The sequence below is a fragment of the Sturnira hondurensis genome, unplaced genomic scaffold (assembly GCF_014824575.4).
Source record: "Sturnira hondurensis isolate 20B ecotype Veracruz unplaced genomic scaffold, ASM1482457v3 Scaffold0003801, whole genome shotgun sequence".
In the NCBI taxonomy this organism is placed as follows: domain Eukaryota; kingdom Metazoa; phylum Chordata; class Mammalia; order Chiroptera; family Phyllostomidae; genus Sturnira; species Sturnira hondurensis.
Window position 1 is genome coordinate 8,536,619 of NW_028076432.1, and position 23,089 is coordinate 8,559,707.

A 23,089-nucleotide genomic window follows, 5' to 3' on the forward strand; every position below is an offset into this window, starting at 1 on the left:
ATTCCATTTCTAAACCAAAAGTATGATCTATAGGAAACAAAACTGAGTCCTACATCTTTTCACTGCCAGTTATCTCGTGGCTACTATAAGTAAACAATGAGTTGAGCTATTAGAACAGAGAACACAGACAAAAGGAACTCATTGATTGTGTCATTGGCTACTTCAAACACAGTGGCCTTCTAGGTCTTCAAAAGGAGCCTCTGTGAGCATGGAACTTTTGAACACTCTAGGTTTAGAGGAAGTAAGAAATGCTGGTGTCAGGAGGCTCCTTTCTCTGCTGCTACTGATTTGAACAGTTTTGACAGTTTCATTGTTCACCCCCAAATGAGCCATCACTCCCATTCTACCCATTCTTAACTCTGAAAAGATCTAGTCCCAAACATCAATTTGACAGGTAATGGAACTGAAGCTTGGCTAGGCTGAGGAGCACGACCAGGATGCAGAGCAAGCTAGTGGCAGGGCGAGACCTAACCTCAGCCTTTTGGCTCCACCATGCTCCAGATCTACTCGACTGAGCTGAGGGATGAGCTTCCCATTGTTTAAATACTGCGGAAATCTGAACCACTCCACATTTTAAGGCTCGTATAGCTATACCTATACCTTTTCTTATTTTATGTAGGAAAAATGGTAAAAACTGAAGGGATCTAGATTTCAAAAAATAAACAGGAAAATTCTTTGCCCTTTTCGGCTACCACTTTAACTGGCCAAAATTTCAAGTTGAAATACCTGAAAAAATGTTTATTTAATTGTATATATTGTTCCAAGAAAATATAAATTTATATTTTAACCAAAAGGGGGAAATGTTCTATTAAAGTATAAGTAGAAACTGAAGGAAGGCAGTGCTCAGTTAAAGAAATATCTTTCTGAAAATTAGAGCAGACTTCCTCAGAAACAGTGAACTTCTCCTAAGCCAAGGGTCCAAAGCAAGACCACTATCGGAGGAACTGCCGCATTGTTTGGTGGGGGTCACTGTGCAGATTATTGAATTTATATGGCTCCTACGGCTCTCTCAGTCTGTAATTTGGGTGTTGAGGTGCTTCTTCAAAGAAAAGGTTTAATTCTTAAATATGTGATGAATTTTCTATTGGCCAACATAATGGACACTCCAAGCACATAATAGCCTATGCCTTCGGGTTGTATAATCATAGATTAAAGAGAGACTACGGAGTTGGTTTGACCAAAAACTTTAATGGTAACTAATAATGAAACCTTTCATTTATATATATATATATATATATATATATATATATATATATATAAAATGATTTCAAATGTAATATAAAGATGATGAAAACAATCTAAGAATTCTCCTTACGTGATGATTAAGCCTAAGGTCTGTGTAGTGTCATTTCTCTATTACTAAATGAACTATGTAATCTTGAGCATTCCTCTTTCTTTCTCTGCAATTCAATTTTCTTCCAGGGAAGTTAGGACATTGAAACAGATCATCTCTAAGCTCCTTTTATGGACAGAACCACATAACAAGAATCAGTGTGCAAACCAGCTCAGTATCTGCTAATGTCTAATGTTCTACCCTCATTTACTACTTGTCACATTTTTTTTTGTCCATCTGCTCCTCCTTTCCTGGCTTCTTTTGGAATAATTTTGGTTTTAGTATTCCTCTATTGGCTTTTTAAAAACTTTATTTGTATTTTTTATACTATTACAGTTGTTTCCATTTCCCCTCCACCTCTGCCTACCTCCCTCACTCTGCCCTCAACTCTTTTCCCTCTGGCGATCACCACACTGTTGTCTGTGTCTGTCGGTTATGCACATATGCTCTTAAGCTAATTCCTTCACCTTGTATAAAATTTTAGTGGCTGCTTACTGAATTATAATATGCATTTTTAATTTATCTAACTTATACTTAAAATTAATATGACACTTAATGTAAAATATAAGAATGTTGCCTTTGTGTAATTCTATACCCCCTTCCTTCATGTTGTCAAATATTCTACATTCATGTATTTTACATTCACTTCTAAGTTCCCCAATATAATGTTAAAATTTTTGCCTTAAATACTCATTGGTCTGACTTAGATGCCCCATCTTTCCTCTGTTCTATTATGATCCATCCCGAGCCATGACAAGGCCTCTGAAACCTTCATCTCCAATGAATGCTATACTAGAGGTCAGAAAACTTTTGCTCTAAGCAATAGACAGTAAATATTTGGGGCCAAGGGAAATTATCTCTGTTGCAACTTCTCAACACTGCTCATGTCATGTGAAAGCAACCATGAACAGTATCTAAACAAGTGAGTATAAATGTACTCTAACGAATCCTTATTTACAAAGACAGCAGACTCAATTCCGTTTGCAGACTGTAGTTTGCTGACCCGTGATCTATATGGTTGACAGTAAGTGGTAAAGGTCTATATTTCTAATTTATAATTCTTAAATCCTTAGAGCTCTGAAAACTAAAGTTTTTTTAAAGAACTCACTTGGCAGTATAACATGACCCAATCTGAACTTATCGAGTGACAAAACTTGACCTACACTGTCATGAGTCCATTTATAGTCTATTTACCACACTCCATGTGAGTATTCATATGTTTTGCTGCAGAAAGATTAATGTGTTGGTTAAGAAGTGCTGCTCCACGGTATGTTGGAGGCATTAGAGGGCTGCATAACCTTTTGTAAATTCAAAAATTTTGAATTCTCTAGCACACCTGGCACCAGGTTTTTCGTTAAAGAAATGTGAACTGACAGTAGTCTAATTAGATGTGAGGTATAAAAACAATGATTCTAGTTTACTATCCAGTGACCCACAAGTGTGTGTGCCTGAGGGTGGTGGCAGCTTTTATGAGATGCTGGCATTTTAAGGGAACACTTGATCACTCCAGGCTCCTCTGGTCCGTTGCCCAGTTTGGAATGTCTTTGATCCAGCAAAACTGTAGATTTTAATCCACAGAAATAACAACATAATGCATACAAAATAATGGCTTTTTCATTGTGATTCTGGTTGATGAATCAGCAGCATGTTATATAGGGTTAGGGTTGAAGCCCAGCAGACTGAGTAAGAATCTTGACTATCATTTACTAGACTGTGTTTTTGGACAAGTCATTTAACCTTTGTAAGCCTCCATGTGTAAGCCTTTAGCTGAAAAAGAGAATAATAACATTACTTATCTCAGGATTAAAATGCAGGGACTTATTATTTGACTAAGAACACACACTCAGTAAATGTTAGTTCTATTTATTTTGTAAATATAACTGGATTAGTTGGTAAAGCAAGAAGTTGCAAACCACCTCCCCCCACCACCAAGACTGGCTCATGCCTTCAGAGGCCAATTCTGATGATTTATTAATGGGCTAATATAATGCCCAACCTTAGTAACATGTGGAAAATCTCTAAACAACTATAAATTCCCAGAAATTGTTTGTAAAATTTTATGTATATTGTCATTGAGAGAATAACTGTAATTTTTAATCTTAATTTTAAAGAAATTCATGTCCCAAAAGAAGGCTAAAAACCAACATTGGAAATGTGCCCCATTACAGCGTATTTGGAGGATTATGAATGAGACAGTGATGTTCCCTCCAACTCATTAAGGTTTCTTCCCATTGGGATAGAGCTGAACCATTTCTTCATTATCTCTTTTGTGGAACTGGTTTGGGTATGTGATATGGAAATGCTTTGAATTGGTGAAGCTGTAATCATCAAAGTCTGTGAACAAGTCCAAAGCTGATGTCAGTACTATAGGGATACACACAAGAATGATAAATCCCTGCATAGGTACCAGAGCATAGGCCTTGACCTTAGTCCAAAGACTGAGCTCATTGGTCCACCTGCCCCGAGAAGAGTTACTTAAAATGCCAAGTTACTCTGACCTTGGGAAAATGTTTGTATTTCTCCTCCCCACTCTGAATACTTCACCCTATTACAATGGATACACTGAATAGCCAAAAATTAGATAACCATATATGAAAAGTCAGTTAATCTTAGCTAACAGCCTGCCTGGAGCAATAATCTTCATGTGTCTAGAAAAGAGAAAATATCCAGCCTTGCTTTTAGCGGCATGGCCTGATACTAACTGTCACTGAGAAGTTCCACTTGTGAGAAGGTAAGAGCTGCAGCAGAGACAAGCTCCAGCTTACCTCGGGGATGGGGAAACAAGCTACACTGAGGAGGCTGGCACGATGCGTAGGCACCTGGGCTGCGAGTCATGGAGGGTCATGAAATCTGTTTTGCCACGCTCAGCTGCAAACATTTAAGGTCATGTTCTGCAAGCACAGCTGTCAGCATAATGAGTTACTGGAAGAGTCCTTGGGATTTTACAGCCAGAGACCCAGGACCCCAGTTGATCTCGAGCAAGGCAGAGTAAAGACCCAGCCCTGCTACATCTCAGAATACCATTTCAATAACATTATCTCTCACAGATTAGACATTCTATGTATAGAGTCACTTAAGAATTTGGAGTATGAAATAGATGTAAATTCTGATAAGTTTGAAGTACTTAATGACTTTTCCTGGAGGCTCCCCTATAAGTAAGTTCATATTTTCAGGCTCCTCTCTATAAGTAATGAAAGGTAAAATTTCAGAGAAAAAAGGGCAGTTTAGGCCTTGAGAAGGGGGAAAGTGCTCCCTTTGGAGGACAATAAAATAAAATATGACTTATAACTCACTGTAGGTATAGCAAACAATGTAACAGCACCTCATGCCTATTCTGGATTACCAGAAATGGAATTGTTCCTGTTTCAGAATAGTCCTATGACCCAAGAAGACAGCAGAATACATGGAATAACGTGGCGAACGGAACTTGCTTTTGATCATCTGTTATCACAGATGAGCCTCTGTGAGCCTCCTGCCTCTTTGTTTAGATCTTTGAAATGTGGGGACGATTCCAAGACCGTGTTTAGCACATCCACATCCACGCTTTTCCCTGGCCACAGGAAATAAGGCTCTACTCACTTTGTGGTGTCAGAGGTAGTCAAACACAGCCAGGATGCCTGGATAACCACAAAGGAGAGAAACAGCACCTCAGGATCAAGGGATGGCTGTTGTTCAGGCTCTATGGTCTAGAGGAGAATTGTAACAATACCTTCCCGGAGAGTCGCCATTCTCATCAAAGAGGATTGTATCTCCAGAAACCCCCGTAAAGTTGGTTTTCATCAGGGAGTCCAAAAGCTTCCGTCCATCGATGGGCTTCATCGCATCGCAGAGGCCTGCGTAGCCAGGGCAGAGGGACATCTGCATGTTGTGGAGCCCATAGGCCATGGAATAGATTGCATTGATCACAAACCCCATTTTGGAATCTTGAACGTGATGTGTCCTCAGAGTCAGAGAACCTGTTGGGAAACAAATTAGGAATTAACTCTGAGATTGAATGCCACTATAGGTATGTCTACGACTCTAAATTATTAGAAAATGCAGTGGAACGATATTATAGTTAGAACCAGAGGCAATACGAAGACCCAGGAGCCAACTACTATGCCTAGTAATTGTCTTCTATGTCTGGGTTTTTCCCTCCAAAGCCTGAAGGACTGGAATCCCAACAGTAAGTACCAAGATTCAGTTACCCCATTAACAGGTTCTGGGAATGGATGTAGGATAGCACTGCATTTCTCTACCACAAAAGTTATCCTAAGGATGAACTAATCTCTCTCAAACTCTGCTGTGATAACATACTTCCACGATTTAGAAATCCTCAACAAATCTCCAAATCAACAGGGAAGTAAACTTGATCCCTCACTATCTTGCCTCAACTTACCTTTTAGATTTTTCACCCGCCACGTTGAACCTCAAAATATGTGCTCTCTGTAAACTGGACTGTTTGGAAATTATGAAATGTAATATTTAAACACAATTAATTCATGAATTAATTCCACAAACATTTACTGCAGTCTGAGTATAAGCTGTGTGGCAGATGAGATGGAGAAACTACAAAGGTGAATGAACTTGATTCTGCACGTAAGAAGAAACTTGTGCAATACTAGAGATAAATGATCTAACTACAGTGAAAGGTACAAGGTGATAAATCTGTAATATAAGTAGAATTAAAATCTATAGAGGCCCAACGAGGGGAATTGACATTAAAATATTAACACTGGGTTTGGGTTATTGATTCAGGAAGAATAGAGTGAGTGCCTGTTCTTTCTCACTGCTCAGAACTTGCTGTGAGTGGGGGGAAAACGTTGAACAAGAGGAACATGATTTTTGCTCTTGTTTTCTTAGAGTCTAGAGGGCAGATGTGCATCTGGTTTGGCAAGTGCTGAGGCAGGACTGAGGCAGGAGGAACCCCAGACCCAGACGCTCACTAAACCTGGCATTATGGTTGAGTGCCAGCTGGAAGAAGAGTAAGGGAGGAGTGTTCCCAGCGTGTCTGAAGGTACACACACAAGACAGAGAATCCTGTATTTGAAAAATTTTAGAAGATTGGAATGGCCAGATCATGGAATGGATGGTAAGAGAATGGGGAGAACTGAAATAGTCGAGAAGGTAGGACTGATTAAGCTACTGTAAGGTTGCTATACATTATTATAAGAGCATGAGAATCCTTTATAGTGTTTAAACTGTAAGAAACCTGATCATATTTCTCTTTTAGAAAGACCCATCTGGCAATAGTATGAAGAAAGATTTAAGGGGCTGTAGGAGTGGAGTCAGGAAGACATGTGAAGAAGCAATGCCACAATCCCAGTGGTAGCTGAAAATGACCTTCACTAGGGTAGAGGCCACAGTTATGGTCATGAGTGTTTAGGAGGCAGAACTCTTATCAGGTCCAGTGACTGAAAAATGCAAAGGAACGTGACAAATAGAAAGAGCACGGTAATAAGGTGAAAGTCAAGCCCAGGTAATGACAGAGTTTTTGATATGGTGAAAAGTTTTCTTTAAGTGGAATAAAAAGGAACTCTCCAAAGATAGCATGTTCCTGATAAATTTTTAAACTCTAGAGATATATTATCCTATTCTTGATTGCTGGCTCTCTAAGTTTCCATGAGCAGGAGGACTGCTAGGAAAACCAGCATGGTTCATCCTGACATAAGGGTAAGATGAGGAATCCTACTTCCTTCTCAAGGCGACACTGGCCTCAGGCTACCAACCAAACCTTACAATTTCCTTCTCTACACTGAGTCTATTAGTACTTCCACATTTCTTCTCATACTGCTGGAAACTCCATTCCCCCAGGGGCTAAGTCAAATACTTTGGTGGCACTTTTGACTCCTCTTTTTCCTCTTTATAACTTCTCAACTCTTATTTGATCTATTTTCAAAATACATCCAGAATTAAATTTTTCCTTTCTAATCTACTTCTGCCAAATTCAAGATATATCATTCCCTGCCTGGATTATAGCAACCGTCTTATAACTGGTCTCTTTCCTACCTTTGTCCATCTAGCTATTCAAGCTGATTTTCAACAAAACCAGCCAGATAAATTCCAGAAAAATATGTCAGATCAAGACGCTCCTCTGATCAAACTTATCAGGGGCTCCCTTATCATCAGAAGTAAAAGTCAAGTCCTTGCAATGACCATGAAAGACATTTGGAGTTTGGCTCATGGTGCTCCACTCTTACCCTGTGATGAGCTTACTCTGCACTTACGTTATTCCTCTCCAGCCACACTGACCTCCTCCATGACCCTCAAACACGCCAGGTGTGTTTCTGTCTCAGAGATCTAAAGAGGCTGTTCCTTCCCCCAGCCATGTCTTTACTTAAATATTGTCCTCTCTGTGAGGCTTACCTAGACATTCTGCCTAAGTTGCATTCCCACCTCACTCTCTCTGACTCTTTTCCCAATATTCTTTTTTTTCCTTACCACCATCTAAATACTGTATTTCTATATCTGTCTGGTTTGTTGTCTGTCTCATCCACCCACTGAAATGTAAACTCTGTGAGGACAGGGATTTTTTTCCTGTTCTGTTCACTACTTGGTGCTTAGAACATTGCCAGGCACATAGTAGGTCCTCAATAAATATTTGTTGAATGCGTTAAAAAACTATCCTTTCCAACTAGACTATCCCTTCTATTTCCTTTTCCTCCCTGACCCTGTTAACACTGAGCCAACTTATTTTTAAAGACTCCAAGGGCACTTCCTTTACAAAACCCACCAGTATTGCAGATATAAAATTAAGCTCATCCTTCCAAACTCTATTACTTTCTCTGTACCTCTCTCAGGCACCCTGTATACCATACTATAGCAATGCAGGTATACTCAGGGGAAGGAGAATTTGAACATCCAGTCCCCAAGTCAGTCTATCCCCTACCTTCCTCTATGTAACTCCCTAAATAGAGGCAGAGTTTCTCACCTGGTTGACTCTATTTCCCAAAAACTGAATGAAAATAGGTCATCTTTGGGGCTGTCTTAGGTGCTTGATCTTGAGCCTGATCCACATACTGCAACAGCCTCCAAACCCACTGTCAGGATTGAGCAATGGGTGATTTTGTGTCTATTAAACAGGTGGTAATTTGATTCTTATCCTTTTATTTTTCACCTTCTGAGCAGAATTGGGAGGTCTGGGTTCAAATTTCTGCTTTATGTCTTCCTAACTCTGTGACTTTAACAAATTCCTTAAATTCTCTAAGATTAAATTTAGTCATTTGTGCCCTGGCTGGCGTAGCTCAGTGGATTGAGCGTGGGCCTGCGAACCAGACGATCATGGTTCGATTCCCAGTCAGGGCACATGCCTGGGTTGCAGGCCGGTTCCTTGCAGGCTAACTACCAGCAGGGGACGCACAAAAGGCAACCATACATTGATGTTTCTCTCCCTCTCTCCTTCCCCTCTAAAGATAAATAAATAAATAAAATATTTTTAAAAAATAAAATAAATAAATAAATAAATTTAGTCATTTGTTAAATGGTGGCCTTTATCTAGCAAGGGTGGTATGAGAATTAAATGCTTAGGAAAGTCATAAGTACCTTACTCAAAGCCTGGCAGAAGGTAGAAGTCCTTCATAAACAGTAAGTATCTTGAAATATAAGCCATAATAACCTTTAGTCACTCTGTTTTGTGGTTAAGACTTTGGAGATTAAAAGGTAGTCAAAGGTTTCATCTGAAGAGAAGCTCAATGGAGCTCCCAGACAGTCATCTCTCAGGTTCCCTTCTTTATTTTTTTTAATGCCCTATCTGCAATAGACAGCAACTGGCACAAAGGCAATTTGAGCAATATTCATTTGCAAATCAAACCACAGCGCTTAAGGGCATGGTTATTGTACTGTGTGTTGAATTGAATTGGGAGCAAGAGTGAATATTAGCATTTGTTTGGCAGTTTTCAAAATAATTTTTGTGTGTACCAGTGATGTGCACCAATACTGTATCCACACTGTAAAGATAAAGAAACTGAGGTGGAGACAGGTTATGCAGATTTTCCACGGTCTTACAGGTAGTAAAAATCAGAAGTAGACAAGAATTTCTAGTGCTTAGTGTTCTTTTTTTCTATACAGCATTGCTTTTCACTGGAACTATGTACTCCCTGAACACATATCTGTATCTAATACATACTGTATCATATTTTTAAGTATTTTAATTAAGAGTTAAAATTAGGGCAAAACAAGCTAGTAGTTGGATCTTTCCTGGAAAGCAGTTTCTGTTCCCTCCAATAGCGCCCCCTGGTGCTGCCTAAGACCTGGGTCCAGGAATATACAAGAGGCGCTGAGCAACAAGCAGGAGCTTGGAAACCAAAGAAAATGTGCAGCATGTTGACTCATTTGTTGTTATTGAGCACCTGGGAACAACTGGCCTATTTGGGCAGCATTAGGGCCTCGTAAAAGTTTCTCGTAACTGAATATTTTCCCTTGTCACCCAGAGATTCCAAATGATTGCAGATTAAAAAATAAAACTTGTTAGAAGAAACTAATGGAACTTAAGCCTCTGAAATTTCTTGAGTCTTTTTGATACATGTATTTTTTTAAAAGTATATTTTAAACTGTTTTAGCATTCAGGATGTATCAGGGCTTCAATTCAAAGACAGTGAAGTTTGACTTCTGCCCACTTTCCAGACATTTCCCTTCATTAGAAGGAGCAGTTCATGGCAAAGCTCTCACCTTCAGGGAGCTGGCAGAGCTCTGCTGAAAATGTGCTAACAAAGTAGATACTTTCCAAAATGCTTTAATTTCCTAAAACTCAATGAACTAGGAGCTATTTCCATTATAGATGAAGAAACCAAGGAAATCAAGATGATTGACTAAACCGCTGGCAAGCTTAGCTTTCCGTGTATAATGGGAAACAGCACTCCGTTAGGAGTGCTGTTCACATTTAAAAGTAATTAATACAATAGACTCAATGTTTGTAGATGCGGGGGCACTGTCGGTTAATTAGAGAACTCTTCTGCCTCATCTCTTCAGGCTTATATCTCTGTCTAGCTCCATGCCCTTCCTAACTCCACACACTTCTGAAGGAGGTGGTTCTGCAAGATGCCTTATGCTACGTTAGAGAGCACGTACCAATTCAGAGCAGCACAACACATAGGGCAGATCCTGGAACCAGCAGCTGATGAGAATCACAGCTGCGCTCATTAGCTGCGTGAGTTTGGCCAAGATCACTAACCATTCTATGCCTGAAGAGAATGGGTTTTGTAGTAGTATCCAACTGTTTTTGATGTTCAACTATTCTGATTATAACTGAAATGGTTTCATGCAAGGATGAAATAAGTTTATACTTATAAAGCATTTGATAAAATAAATTGATTTATGTCACTTGGTTCTGTTACCAATGCTCTGGTTTGTTCCTCTACACTCAAAATATAAAGATCTGGAAGAAGTATGTTGCCAAGCAGAGGTGTTAGCCAGGCCGCATATGCCTAGTGTGTTCATTGAGGGGCTGTATAATATAAGGCTTTGGACTGTTTTTCTCAGAGAAATATCATAAACTGATTGGATCCATCTCAGACAGTAGACTGCTGTTTTACTTTCTGATCACCTGCTTAACATAGACATGCCATACTATTTTACCGGCTGTATAATGTTCCTTTGTATGGATATAGCACAATTTACTTGTGCTAATTCCAGAATGTCTTATAATTTCTTGCTTGGCTTAGCACAACAGCATCCCAACATATCTCACTGCCCCCAATTTTGCCCTACCTGAGTCTCTATATTTCCAACGTAGATATGTAGAGAGTGGTCTTTCTTTAGCCCAAACTGGTATTTTAGTTCCTTATCAAAGCCATTCAGATGATAAGCAAATTATACTGTAAATGCCTTTTCCTGACCTTCAAGACCTTTCTTATTCTGTCCTCAATTTATCTCTCTACTCTGATCTGTCCTACTCCCTAAGGACGGAGATTTTGCATCATGCTCAGAGGTGGCCATTGTGTCTAACATAACACCTTACACATAATTGGCACTAACAAGGCATATTAAGTACGTGAGTGAAGCCTGATATTTCAAAGATGTCACCAAATACCAGATTTGGTCCTCAGATTGTCAAATCATTTTACTAGACCAATTGTTCCTTTGTAGAAAGACACTAAACAAAACTGAATTAACAATGCCAGTTTACAGCAGGACCTGCCAGGTGGCCCATTACCATTGAACAATCCTGTGTGCTTTTACCAACTAACAAAACTACATGGCGGAAATCCCGGTCCAGTCAAGATGGAGAAAGCACTCTTCACTCTGTTTGAATACCGCTAAAAAACCCTGGGTGGAATGACTTTCTGAGGATCCTAAACAGTAAATGGATGGTAACAGGTGGACTAGGGAAGGAAACCAGAATTCATAACACCACTGAACCATGAATGAGATTCTTGGATCCCTTTCCTCCAGGACCTCCTGGCCTGGACTCAAAGACAGACCAAAACGTGAACTGTATACCAGTCCCAGAGGCAGGCAGAAAGGACACAAAGAGGAGCTCTCTATTTCTGGTCTGAAGAGTGGGAAGGGCACCCTACAGGTCAGAGACAGCGGGAGTAATTTCATTTTTCTTTTCTATTTGTTTGTTTTCCAGTGCAAGCTCCCAGGCTTCTCCACAGAGAGCGTGGTGGCAAAGGCAATTGTGGCTCAGCAAATACTTGTAAATGAGGGTGAGACCCCTTGTCTGTGACCAGAGAAACTGGGCTCCCCGAGTATAGAGAAACTCCCTGTTGCTTCCTCTCTTCCTCTGGCCTCTCCCCACTTGGCTCCCACAGCAAGCTAGTAGAAGAAGCAGGAAGTGTGAGGCAGAGGTAGAAACTAAAGCCTCAGATTTTTCTACCCAGGGGACCAGGAGGGGAATGGGAGAGGTTGGGCACTGGAGTGTCACAGAGACTATGGAGAGAGGAAGAGCTCAAGAACGTGATCCCACAAAACTGAATATGAACTCCTAGGCTCCCACCTGAGCTGTGCAGGGATGGATTTGACCTCAGTCGCCATACGAAAGTTTTGAGATGTGAACGGTGGACACAACGTTGCCTGGGTCCAAGACTGGCGGCTCCTTGAGGCACATGTGCTGTGGACTCTGACAGCACTGCACAAGCTTGGAGGATTGCCGCGACGGCGGAGTCACAGCCCACAGAAGGTGGGGGTGAACCTGTAACCTGAAGCTAATGGGGGGGGGTCCTGTATGTTTAAATTAACATTCTATGACATAAGATAACATTAGATTTGAAATGTCTAGAATCATAAGATGACAGCTGGAGTAAGGGACTGTCTGTGATCATTTGGGAGTGCTGAAAGGATCCCACCGCCTTTTGCTGATTTTCTGCCCACATTTCCAAGCTCCCTGCTCTCCTCTGGTTGGCACAATCTTTCTGCAGATGTCTTAATAAAACTCAGTTATAGTCACTTCCTTTGTTCTTGCTTTGTAGACCCTACATAAAAATTCTGGCTCATTAGTTAATTTATTTGTTGACATATTCAGAGTTTAATGATGTTATTGATTAAATAGACACTTACGGAGTTCTTACTGTATGTATGCCAAACACTGTGCTTGGTCCTGGTGGTATAAAACATGAGTAACATCGTTCTCTCTCATCAGAAAACTCAGCCCGTAAGGAACACAGGGGCTCAGTGATAGACGTTTGTGGGGGCCCAAGAAATTTTACCTTGTTAGACAGATTATACAGTCCTGCCTGTGCATAATAAAAGGACTCATTTTATCCAGACTTCTTTTCTTATTCAATGAGCAGGAGGAAAGAGAGAACATGCTAATGACGTGGCGTGTTAATGAATGAAGGAACTGGATTTCATTCAGCAGTATTAACTTTGTTCGAGGATTCTTCTTTAGGGCCTACTACAGGTCAGGCCATAGTCGGCAGGAAGATCTGTGCCAACCCAAACTGGCTGGCTGCCCTCAAGCCTGACCTGAGAAATGCAAGAGGGAAGCATGGTTGCTCTCTGTTTCTTCAAAACTGGATTCCTAATTCAGAACACTGGACATTCACTTCCAGTTCTACTGTTGTTTAATCAAATCAGAAGACCCCAAAAGGATTAGCAGACACTAAATCCTCCAATCTGGAATGACAATTTAATTTTACAGCACTCAAAACATGTTCTTTAATTCATCTGGGGAACTGGAACTTCGAAGCTTAGTTCCTGTTAAGCAAAGGGAAATCAGACTGTCTCAAAAAAGCAGAATAAGAAAATGTCTGAGGTACAAGAGATCTGAGAAAGCATCTATTCTAGAAACTGCAGAATGGAAGCCCTTGGGTCAAATTCTTTTGTTCTTGTTTGGCCTAAATATTCTTCTGTGGAAATTTTACACAAGAATCCAGCTTTGTAGACTCTCCTGAAAAACTCAGATGTCACAATAACTGGCTTCGCCTTCTTAAATGGCAAATATTGACCTGCCTCTATTTTTCACTTCTTGGGCTCCTATACTAATCTGCTCCAATAAACTTATTTTATAGATGATGGAAATAAGGTGGAGGGAAGGAAAAGGATTTCTCTAAAGTCATACCTGGTGGTAGCTGGCCCGATACATGCTGTGTCCAAACTCTTGGATTAGCGCTATTTTCATGTGGGAAGTAAGGAAAACCGTGATTTAATATTATTTTCAGCAAGTTAACATGACTGTAGGCTAATGAAACTGGCAAATTAGTTCTTTGTGTCAGTATTTATGCTAGAAACTAAAAGGCACTCAGATTGCCCTCATTATTCCCTCACCACCTACCAGTAGAGAAGGAATAGTAAAGAAAAGCAGGCTGTATGGGAAGGAATTCAAGTATTTGCTAGAAAGGAGATTATAAATTGAGAAGATGCTATTGCATAACGTACTGTAACATCGCAATGAGGATGAATTACAGTGAAACAAATTCTCCTGATTCTCATTTATTTTCTAACTCTACTCATTCCTCATGCATATGGCAAATGGATTCCAGTTTTGCTCAGTGGATGGCACCATAATTTGTTTCTTGCCGTGACAGCAGAGCAGAGCACCCTCCAAGACAGGATTAATCTTCTGCCATTACCTGCTCCCACAGAAGTGTGTTTATACCTCTATTACAACACATAATGCGTTCTGCCAGGCACTGGAATTATCTATGTGCTTGTCTGTGCCCACCACAGAGTATGAGCATTCTGTAGGCTAAAACAATCTTGTTTATATTGCATCTTCCTCAGTTTCAAACACTGTGGCATAGAGTATGCAATTTGTTCTTTTATTTAACATTTACCAACATCTTGTGCAAAAGCTTCTAAACATACTAGGAGATTCAGAGATTAGTTCAGAATAGACAGTCAGCTCTATGCCGACTAAGCCCACATTGATCTTGTTTATTACTGTATTTTCAGCATCCAGAACAGTGGTCAATATTGTCAAGAATATATTGGCAGATCATACGAATGATGGATAAATATGAATAGATTTACTGCATGGAATGAATATATAGTGGGCCAGACCATGAAATTAATGAAGACACAGATCGCTTCTTGGGAGCATGTTAAGATTAATACAATAAAGGACTAGTTATGTGATCTAGGACTTGGAGAGAAACTAGTGATGTCACAAATGAATGATTAGTCTGTGGGAGGGCAGAAGTACCCAGTGACATTCCACAAATTGCCATCGCCTTTCTAACACTGTATGTGCCTCCTGTGATCAGGAAGCACTGGAAACCCAGAGCTGGACCGTTCCCCTGTAGAGACACTGGTTTCGATCTTCTGCAACGTCTCCCTTTTATACCCATGCCTGAAATACAGGCAGTTGGCCTTTAAATGCTGATGTTGCAATGCAAATGATCGCAGGAGCTGTGGAAAGAAGACACCTTCAGGGAGTTACAGAAGCTCAATAGGGATTATTCACTTCTACGTGCAGAACGCCAACTTTTTAAATTTAAATGATTCACCATTAAAAGCCCGTTGGCAGCCCTCTGATAGATATTTCAGCTAGCATATCTCTTTCATTCACGTCACAGTATTTTGAGGAACTTCCATGTGGTATATAAAGGAAGGGAGAATTCCACGGGGATATAAAAGCTGGTGGTTAGGACATTATTCAAAAGAAGATGTGGCAGAAAGCCACAGTATCGCATTCTCCTTATTACACTCAGACCAAATTCCGAGACCAGCCCTTTCTTACTTGGCTCTATCCATCTTCATCACTGTTATTCTTTTTCATTTTAACTGTGTTTCATAATATTTCCTACAGATGTGGCTATCTCATCTTTCTCTGATGGGCTTCCTATCCTATTTTAAAACAGTTTAATGGTCACTTCACTGTGAAGTTGTGCTAGAGTTTCCCAGTTGGACTGAATAATTCTTTTTTCAGAGCTTCTTTACTGGGAAACCAAGGAAAACGATACCTGCTTGTAGAGTTGTGAGAATTACGGACGATAAATACAGAGTCATGACCCTGCAACTGGTACTCAATGACTAGAAATTCATGCTGTTTTTGTTGTATACATAGTACAATTTATATGCAAAAGATCACTAGAATAGTTTAATAGATTGATAAAATTTCCTGTCCCCACCTGTACAAATTTGAGAATTACTATGCTCTTTTTACTCACACAATGTTTATACTTCTGAACATAAGGGAAGCTAAAAATTAAAGTTCCATTAAGACTTTTACTTCTAAGTAATATAATGAGCATGCTAAATGAAAACTCAATCTCATATAATAAGTACCATAGTTTAAATGAAGTAGAAAATTGAAAAAAAATGAATTACATTGCTGTATATAAATTTTCTGCAAAGATTTCAACCACAAAATGCAGAGCTCACAAATTGTACACAAAGAAGATGAATTATTATGTGTATTAAAAGAGATTTGATTAGTGTAGAAATAATTGTATAAGATGTTATGCATTGGATTTTTTAAATAAAAAGTCTATATAAAGCTCCTTCTTCTGAGTGTACTAGTTACTGTACCATCAGCACTAGCTTTTACTTTATAGGGACAATAATGCCACTTTCAACCATCACAATGGTTATTTTCTACAAACCACTTTGTTCTGACATATTTTAAAGTGAGTTACTAAAGGATAAGAGATGGGAGAAGAAAGCATCCCACATTTGCTAGATGCTTAATATTCATGGTCTCACTTAGTTCTCATGGCAAACCTATAAACTAAGCATTGTATTCTGCCTTTGTTTAGCTGAGAAAATTTTGGCTCAAAGAGTTCAAATTGAATGCCAATGACATATAAAACTAAAATGTGGTAAAGTGGAATTTCAAACTTGGTTCAACAGCTCCATAGGCTGACCTTTCTGTGCTCATATCTCCCTTAACTTTTTATAAATGTAAGAAGGTCACTTTGTCAAATGTCATTTTCTGTCACTTGAAACTGAGAATAATCATCTCTACTAACTTCTGAGGGTAGCACTTGAAGACCAAATGAAAAATATGTTAAAGATTTTAATTAATAATAATGGGTAATGTTTACTGATAAATTATCATTATTCTAATTTAACCATTACAAAGCCTTACCATTAGCCTTATTTTTTAATACAAAGAAATTAAGGTTCATATATGCTAGACAAATTTTCTAAGGACAAAGAGATTGAAAACACATCAAATTGTAAAGCATTGCTATATCTGGACTGAACACTTTTCAGACACTCCAACACTGTATTATATAGAGAATCTTGGGGGGTGGGTATAAACCATTCTTTGAAACACTAACTTTCTTAGCACCTAGGCTCATTCCAACTTAACTCCAATCATATATCTGAGCTGTAGGCAGGTACAACACAACCAAGGTTTTCTCTAGTGGACTGGTATTTAATACCTGTGTTATAGTCGACATCTAGTAACATGGAAACTAGATTAGATCTCTAGACTACTCAGTGATTTTTATACTTTCATCATTCTGTAAAGTTCCAAATTGGTTCAATGGTGGCTCAGTGTTTTCAGTTAGACTAATTATTTGAATTCTGATCCAAGTATTGAAATTTATAAAAATGACTGATTTGGTTCTATTTAGTGTTCCATGTGTTCGTTTTGCATGTACAGAAGGCAGCATGACACACTAAAAAAGAAGATAATTTTAGCTGCTTGCATTCAAATTTTAGCTCTTTATTTGTCAGTGATATGTCCTTGCCTTGGCAATCCAGTAAACCTCACTGAGCATTAGTTTGCTCATCTGTAAAATAACAACTACAATGATGTCTGAGGATATGGAGAGAGCAAGTGAAGGAAATAGGAAGAAGAAACCTTGAACCATTTATAATTGTAAACATAATATTATTATTTTATAATCTATAGATTTTAGGGCAGGTTATACCAGTTCTCCAAAGAAATTTGTGAGCTGGATCATCTGGTCTGACATTCATCCAGAGTGAAGCAATTCAGAACTGAAACATTACCGTCCTTTGGAAAGAACTCCCACTTGTTACCTATAATTGTTGCTGAAATTCAAGGTGGGACCTGCCCTTGGTTATATAGTAACCATGGCTCTATGTGATGTTTCTGCCCTCTGTCTGAAATAAAACTTCTCTTCTCTGCATAGTCTCCAGGATTGATCCATATTTAAAAAAATCACAATGAGAAGCCATGGAGTTGAAGAATGAAATGATCCACAAAGACATTTCAATTGTATATAACAATCTCTTATTTAAAAATATTTACTAAAATGTAAATTTAAAAAAAAAAGTAATGAAGATAAACAACTACTTAAATACACAATTCAACCTACCATTGTGCATATGCACTGATTTTATTACAACCTGGACTTTGCTTTCTTTGATTCCTGGGATCACCAACTCTGCACAGGCTCAGAGCTGCATGCAGGAGGTGGGGGTGACTAGTGAGGGGAGGGGACACCTGTCACCTGACACTTGGTCTTTTAATAAACATGTAATATACATCCCTTTATTCATTTAACAAATGTTTTTAATATGTTTTATTGATTATGGCATTACAGTTGTCCCATTTCCTCCCCTTCATTCCCTCCACCCTGCACACCCTCTCCCCCACCATTTCCCCCCTTTACTTCATTTCCATGTGCTACAAGTTCTTTAGATTCTATATTTCTCATACTATTCTTGCCCTCTCCCTGTCTATTTTCTACCTACCATCTATGATACTTATTCTCTGTACCTTCTTCCCCCTTCTCCTCCTCCCACTCCCCTGTTGCTAACCCTCCATGTGATTTCCATTTCTATGGTTCTGTTCCTGATCTACCTGTCTGCTTAGCTTGTTTTTGCTTTAGGTATGGTTATTAATAACTGTGAGTTTTCTGTCCTTTCACTGTTCATATTTTTATCTTTTTCTTAGATAAGTCCCTTTAACATTTTATATAATAAGGCCTTGGTGATGATGAAATCCTTGAACTTGACCTTATCTGAGAAGCGCTTTATCTGCCCTTCCAAAACTTTGCTGGATAGAGCAATCTTGAATGTAGGTCCTTGCCTTTCATGACTTGGAATACTTCTTTCCAGCCCCTTCTTGCCTGTAAGTTCTCTTTTGAGAAATCAGCTGACAGTCTGATGGGAACTCCTTTGTAGGTGACTGTCATAATTACATTAGCCAAGATTAAAATGAAGGAGAGAATCCTAGAAGCAGCAAGAGATAAGGGGACAGTCATCAACAAATGTTTATTGAGCACTAACCGAAGCTATTCTAGCCAGATTTTCCAGCTAATGTTTGTCAAACACCTCCTGTACTCAATAATCTATAAAATTATCTCATGGCTGCAGAGAAGTCATTCCCACGTGTGTGCACATGTTAGCTTATTTCGGTTATACAGCCTGAGGCTTTAGACTGTTTTGTTACTTACTGGGTGTGTATCTTGAGCAAGTTATTAAAACTTACTAAGCATTTTTTGCTTCATTTTTTAATAAAAGGACACTAATAGTAGCTATCTCATAAGATTGATGGCAGCATACAATGAGTTTGTGCTGGGAAAGTGTGGGTCAGAATAGAGCCTAGCAAGCAAGGAACTGCTTATTAATGTTAATTATGACAATGATAATGGTAATGAGACCACTTATATCATCCCCAATTACTGAATTAAGCTATAGTAATCTTCATTATCCAGCTGCATAGAATCCGAATCCCCTTCCTAATTTGGATGAGCTCTTCGTTACACCTAGATTCTAGAAGGCTGTAGGATCCTTTCACTGGGAAAGTTGGAGTAGCCTTGTCTTCCTGTGTTCTCCATTCCTCGGCTGTCAGCTAATGGGAATGCATCCCAGGCTCAGGAAATTGGAAACACCTTCCCAGGAATCAGAGAAAGTGACATAAAGTAAAAGGATGGCCAGAATTTGTTTGCGATGAAGCAAGTCGTAGGGTCCAAATGCAGTTACGCTCTGGCCAAGCAGTTGAAAGCAGAACTGCTTTGTTTCCTGGCCCCAGGGAGCTGGCCCAAGGTTGCAGACCTGGTCTTCCAGCTACCAGTCCATCCTAGGAGGCCTCAATATCCTTCCAAATAACAGTATTTACTTTTATTTATATTTATTTATTTTAGTTAAGAGAGCCAATCTGAAATTGGTTTCTAGTGATTACAACCAAAACTCCTAACATGGGACAAATTGTTTTTTGGAAAAGAAACCTGTTATAAGCTAGACAACTACTTACTAATTATTTAAACTTCATCTATTAATTTTTATAATAATGAGTGGTTTGGTTCTATCCCATATTCCATGGGTTGTACAGGCACCTTCAGTCCAACAGAAGGAAATTATTTAATTTTATATTAAAGTAGAGCCACAGACCAAAAAATTTCCTGAGCTGAATTATTTGACAAGAAGAATGCAGACATCAAATTCAATTCACTAATGTTCCTTTCCCTCATCCAGGTTAGCAGATGCCTGGCATGGTGGAAGCTGATTTCACAAGGGATTGCACTCTCCAATTACCTGTGACTATTTGAACCACCTAATTCAGTTTAGAAAAAGAATAACCAGGTACATTTTCTTCTTCCTCATCACCAACTGAGGCTTAATTAAATATTACATGAGAGCATAAAAGGAAACTCTGGTCCATGCCAGTTTTTCTTACCTCCTCCAAAGACACTGAGAAATAAGGAAGAAAGAAAAATAACAACAGAGAAACTGGCATGAGAAACTGAAAATTTCAGGCATCCAAGGAAATCCTACTGAAGAAAACTTCATGTGCTGCTGAGAATCAGTTCAAACACCAGTTGTATTTTCCAAACCTTCTGCATGATGTCCAGTAGCAATTAGTCAATCAGGCTTAAAAAAAACCCAAAACTCTTTTGGAGCAATTTATTATACGAGGTCTGATCAGAAAAAGTCCAGTCATTGTTAATATAACTGGAATGGTGTGCATGACATTGATTTAACCTGGTAGCCAAGGAGAGTGGACTGGAATGTGCATGTGTAAACAGTCAGAACTTCACTGTACTAGTCAGTGGAGGCAGTAGATACCATTGAGTGAGCATGTGTACTGTGTGACCATCACATTCAAAGTGACTGAGTGAGTAGAGCAACAAATATATATTAAATTTTGTGTTCAGCTTGAACATTGCTCCATGGAAACTATTCAGATGATTCAGAAGGCTGCAGCTATGGGCAGCTGGTGATTGGCAGCTTAATCGTGACAACATGCCTGCTCATGCATCAAGTATAGTGCGTTTTTTTTTGGCAAACATCCAATCATCCGGGTGATTCAGCCCCTCCACCAAAGCCCATATATGGCACCCTGTGACTTTTGGCTTTACCCAAAACTAAAATCACCTTTGAAAGGGAAGAGATTTCAGACCATTGATGAGATTCAGGACAATATGATGGGGCAGTAGATGATCACGGGAACTGTGTGAGGTCCCAAGGGGCCTACTCTGAAGGGGACTGAGGTATCATTGTCCTATGTACACTTTCTTTTATCTCTTTCTTCATCAATAAATGTCTCTATTTTTCACATTACAAGGCTAGAAACCTTCTGGACAGATGTTGTATGTCAGATAAGGTGCTCTAGAACCATAAAACACTCTTGAATTCTGTTTTAATATTTTGCTAGAATTTCCCAGATGCAACAACTGCCCACTCAAATAGAATATAGAAAATACTTTAACTTGGAACATTCAAAGAAGCAAGCATTTACACATAATTTATCAATTCACTACCCTCTTGTGTTCCGCTCTCCTGTGACTTGGAGAGGTTTGTAACTTCAATTTATTTGAGTTCCATTTTCAGACAATGTAATTTTTGGATGAATTCTTTCTCAAAATTACATTTTGTAATTTGTTCTGAAGTGTTGGGCTTCTTAGCTCTACTAAATTGCTAGAGAAAATATTGTAGAGCAGGAAATCACTCATAGTAATGTAATTGATTGAATTTTATGAAACATCAGAGACTATGTGCTCTAGACTGAATCATGTCCCCTCAAAATTCTGATAAAGCTCTATGCGCATGTGTGATGGCATGTGGGCTGGGGTCTTTGGGAGGCGGGGATCTGGGTGAGTACTGGGGATTGGGACTACGAAACCATGAGGGTGGGGCTCTCATGTTGGGATTCCGGTCCTTATACAAAGCAACACGAGAGCTCGCTCTCTTTCTCTCTGCCATGTGAGGAGGCAGCTGTCTGTAAGCAACGGAGAGGTTCTCAGAAGAACCCAACCACACCGCACCCTGATCTTGGGCTCTTGGCTTCCAGCCTCCACAACGGTGAGAAAATAAATTTGTGTTACTTAAATATCCCAGTCCGTAGTATTTTGTTATGGTAGCCTGAGCTGGCTCAAAGACAATGTTAAATGCTTCACTGATACTATTCCACATTCTTTTTGTAAGATCTCTACCAGGTACACATTTAATATCATCCCAAATTTACATCTGAAGAAACTAAAGAAACAGAGTTTAAGCAACTTGTCCAGTGTCAGAGAGCTGTTAAGTGCCAGAAATGATATAAATCTAGCCTGACAAATAACAAAGCTTTTACTTAACTGTAATACTATGATGTTCTTCAGTGTGCATAAATTTTTATGTAAATTCACTACCTATGAATCAATTGAATCAGATTGTGATATTAACATATGAGTTTACCTCATATTTCTTCATAGAACATTTTTTTGATCTAATAGTCCCTGCTCTTCCTGAAGTTACTTTCTGAAAGATGAACACAGGACCATTTTTATCAGCCCTTGAGTTCTCCATGCGTCCATCTAGGCTTCTCATGTCTACTAGACATGTTTCACTTCAGTAAGTAGACAATACTGTTAGCAATTTTTCACCACAGGAGTCTTCATTACCACTGCCTTTTGTTAAGGTACCGTCCCACTTCTAATGTCTTTGCATTTCTACCTGTGTGACTTCAAACTTGCAATATTTTAAGCCAAATGTATCTTTGCTACCCATTTAGTCCCTTTTTAAATTTTCTCTATTTTTCTATTAACAAAGTTTTCTCAATAACCTATCATTGAAATCTTGAAGTCACCCTTTACTTCTCTCATTCTCTCAACCTCAGGCAGCACCAAGTTTATGCCCCTTTTCTGTCATCCATCAGTAGTTGCTCTGACACCCTCAAATTTCCAGTGGCTTAATACAATACAATACTAATCTCTCCCTCAGCCAATAAACTCCAAATGATGCTTTCATATTAACTCTTGTTAAGGTGATTTTTAATTATATCATCTTCTTAAAATTTTTCAACAATTACTTAATATAGAGAAGAAAATTCCTCAATTCATGGCCTCACATGCACTAGCCTTAAGAAAACTTTTTCTCTCTTTCATGTCCAGCCTTACCTGTCACTCTCTGTGACACTTCTCTGATTGAGCAAGCTTACCTTCTACCTCCTGAACAGTCCTTGTGTTTTATGAATTCTGTTCTTCAGATTCT

At 39.1% G+C, this 23,089-nt stretch overlaps 1 protein-coding gene across 1 annotated transcript in view; it reads right to left on the bottom strand.

Annotated features, from left to right (window-relative positions):
- Positions 1-23,089, bottom strand: part of GRM5 (glutamate metabotropic receptor 5) — a 463,609-nt gene that overhangs the window by 83,573 nt on the left and 356,947 nt on the right. Inside the window, exon 5 of the mRNA XM_037042924.1 lies at positions 5,043-5,289. Within this exon, the coding sequence (XP_036898819.1) occupies positions 5,043-5,289 (247 nt within the window). The remainder of the gene's footprint in view (positions 1-5,042; positions 5,290-23,089) is intronic.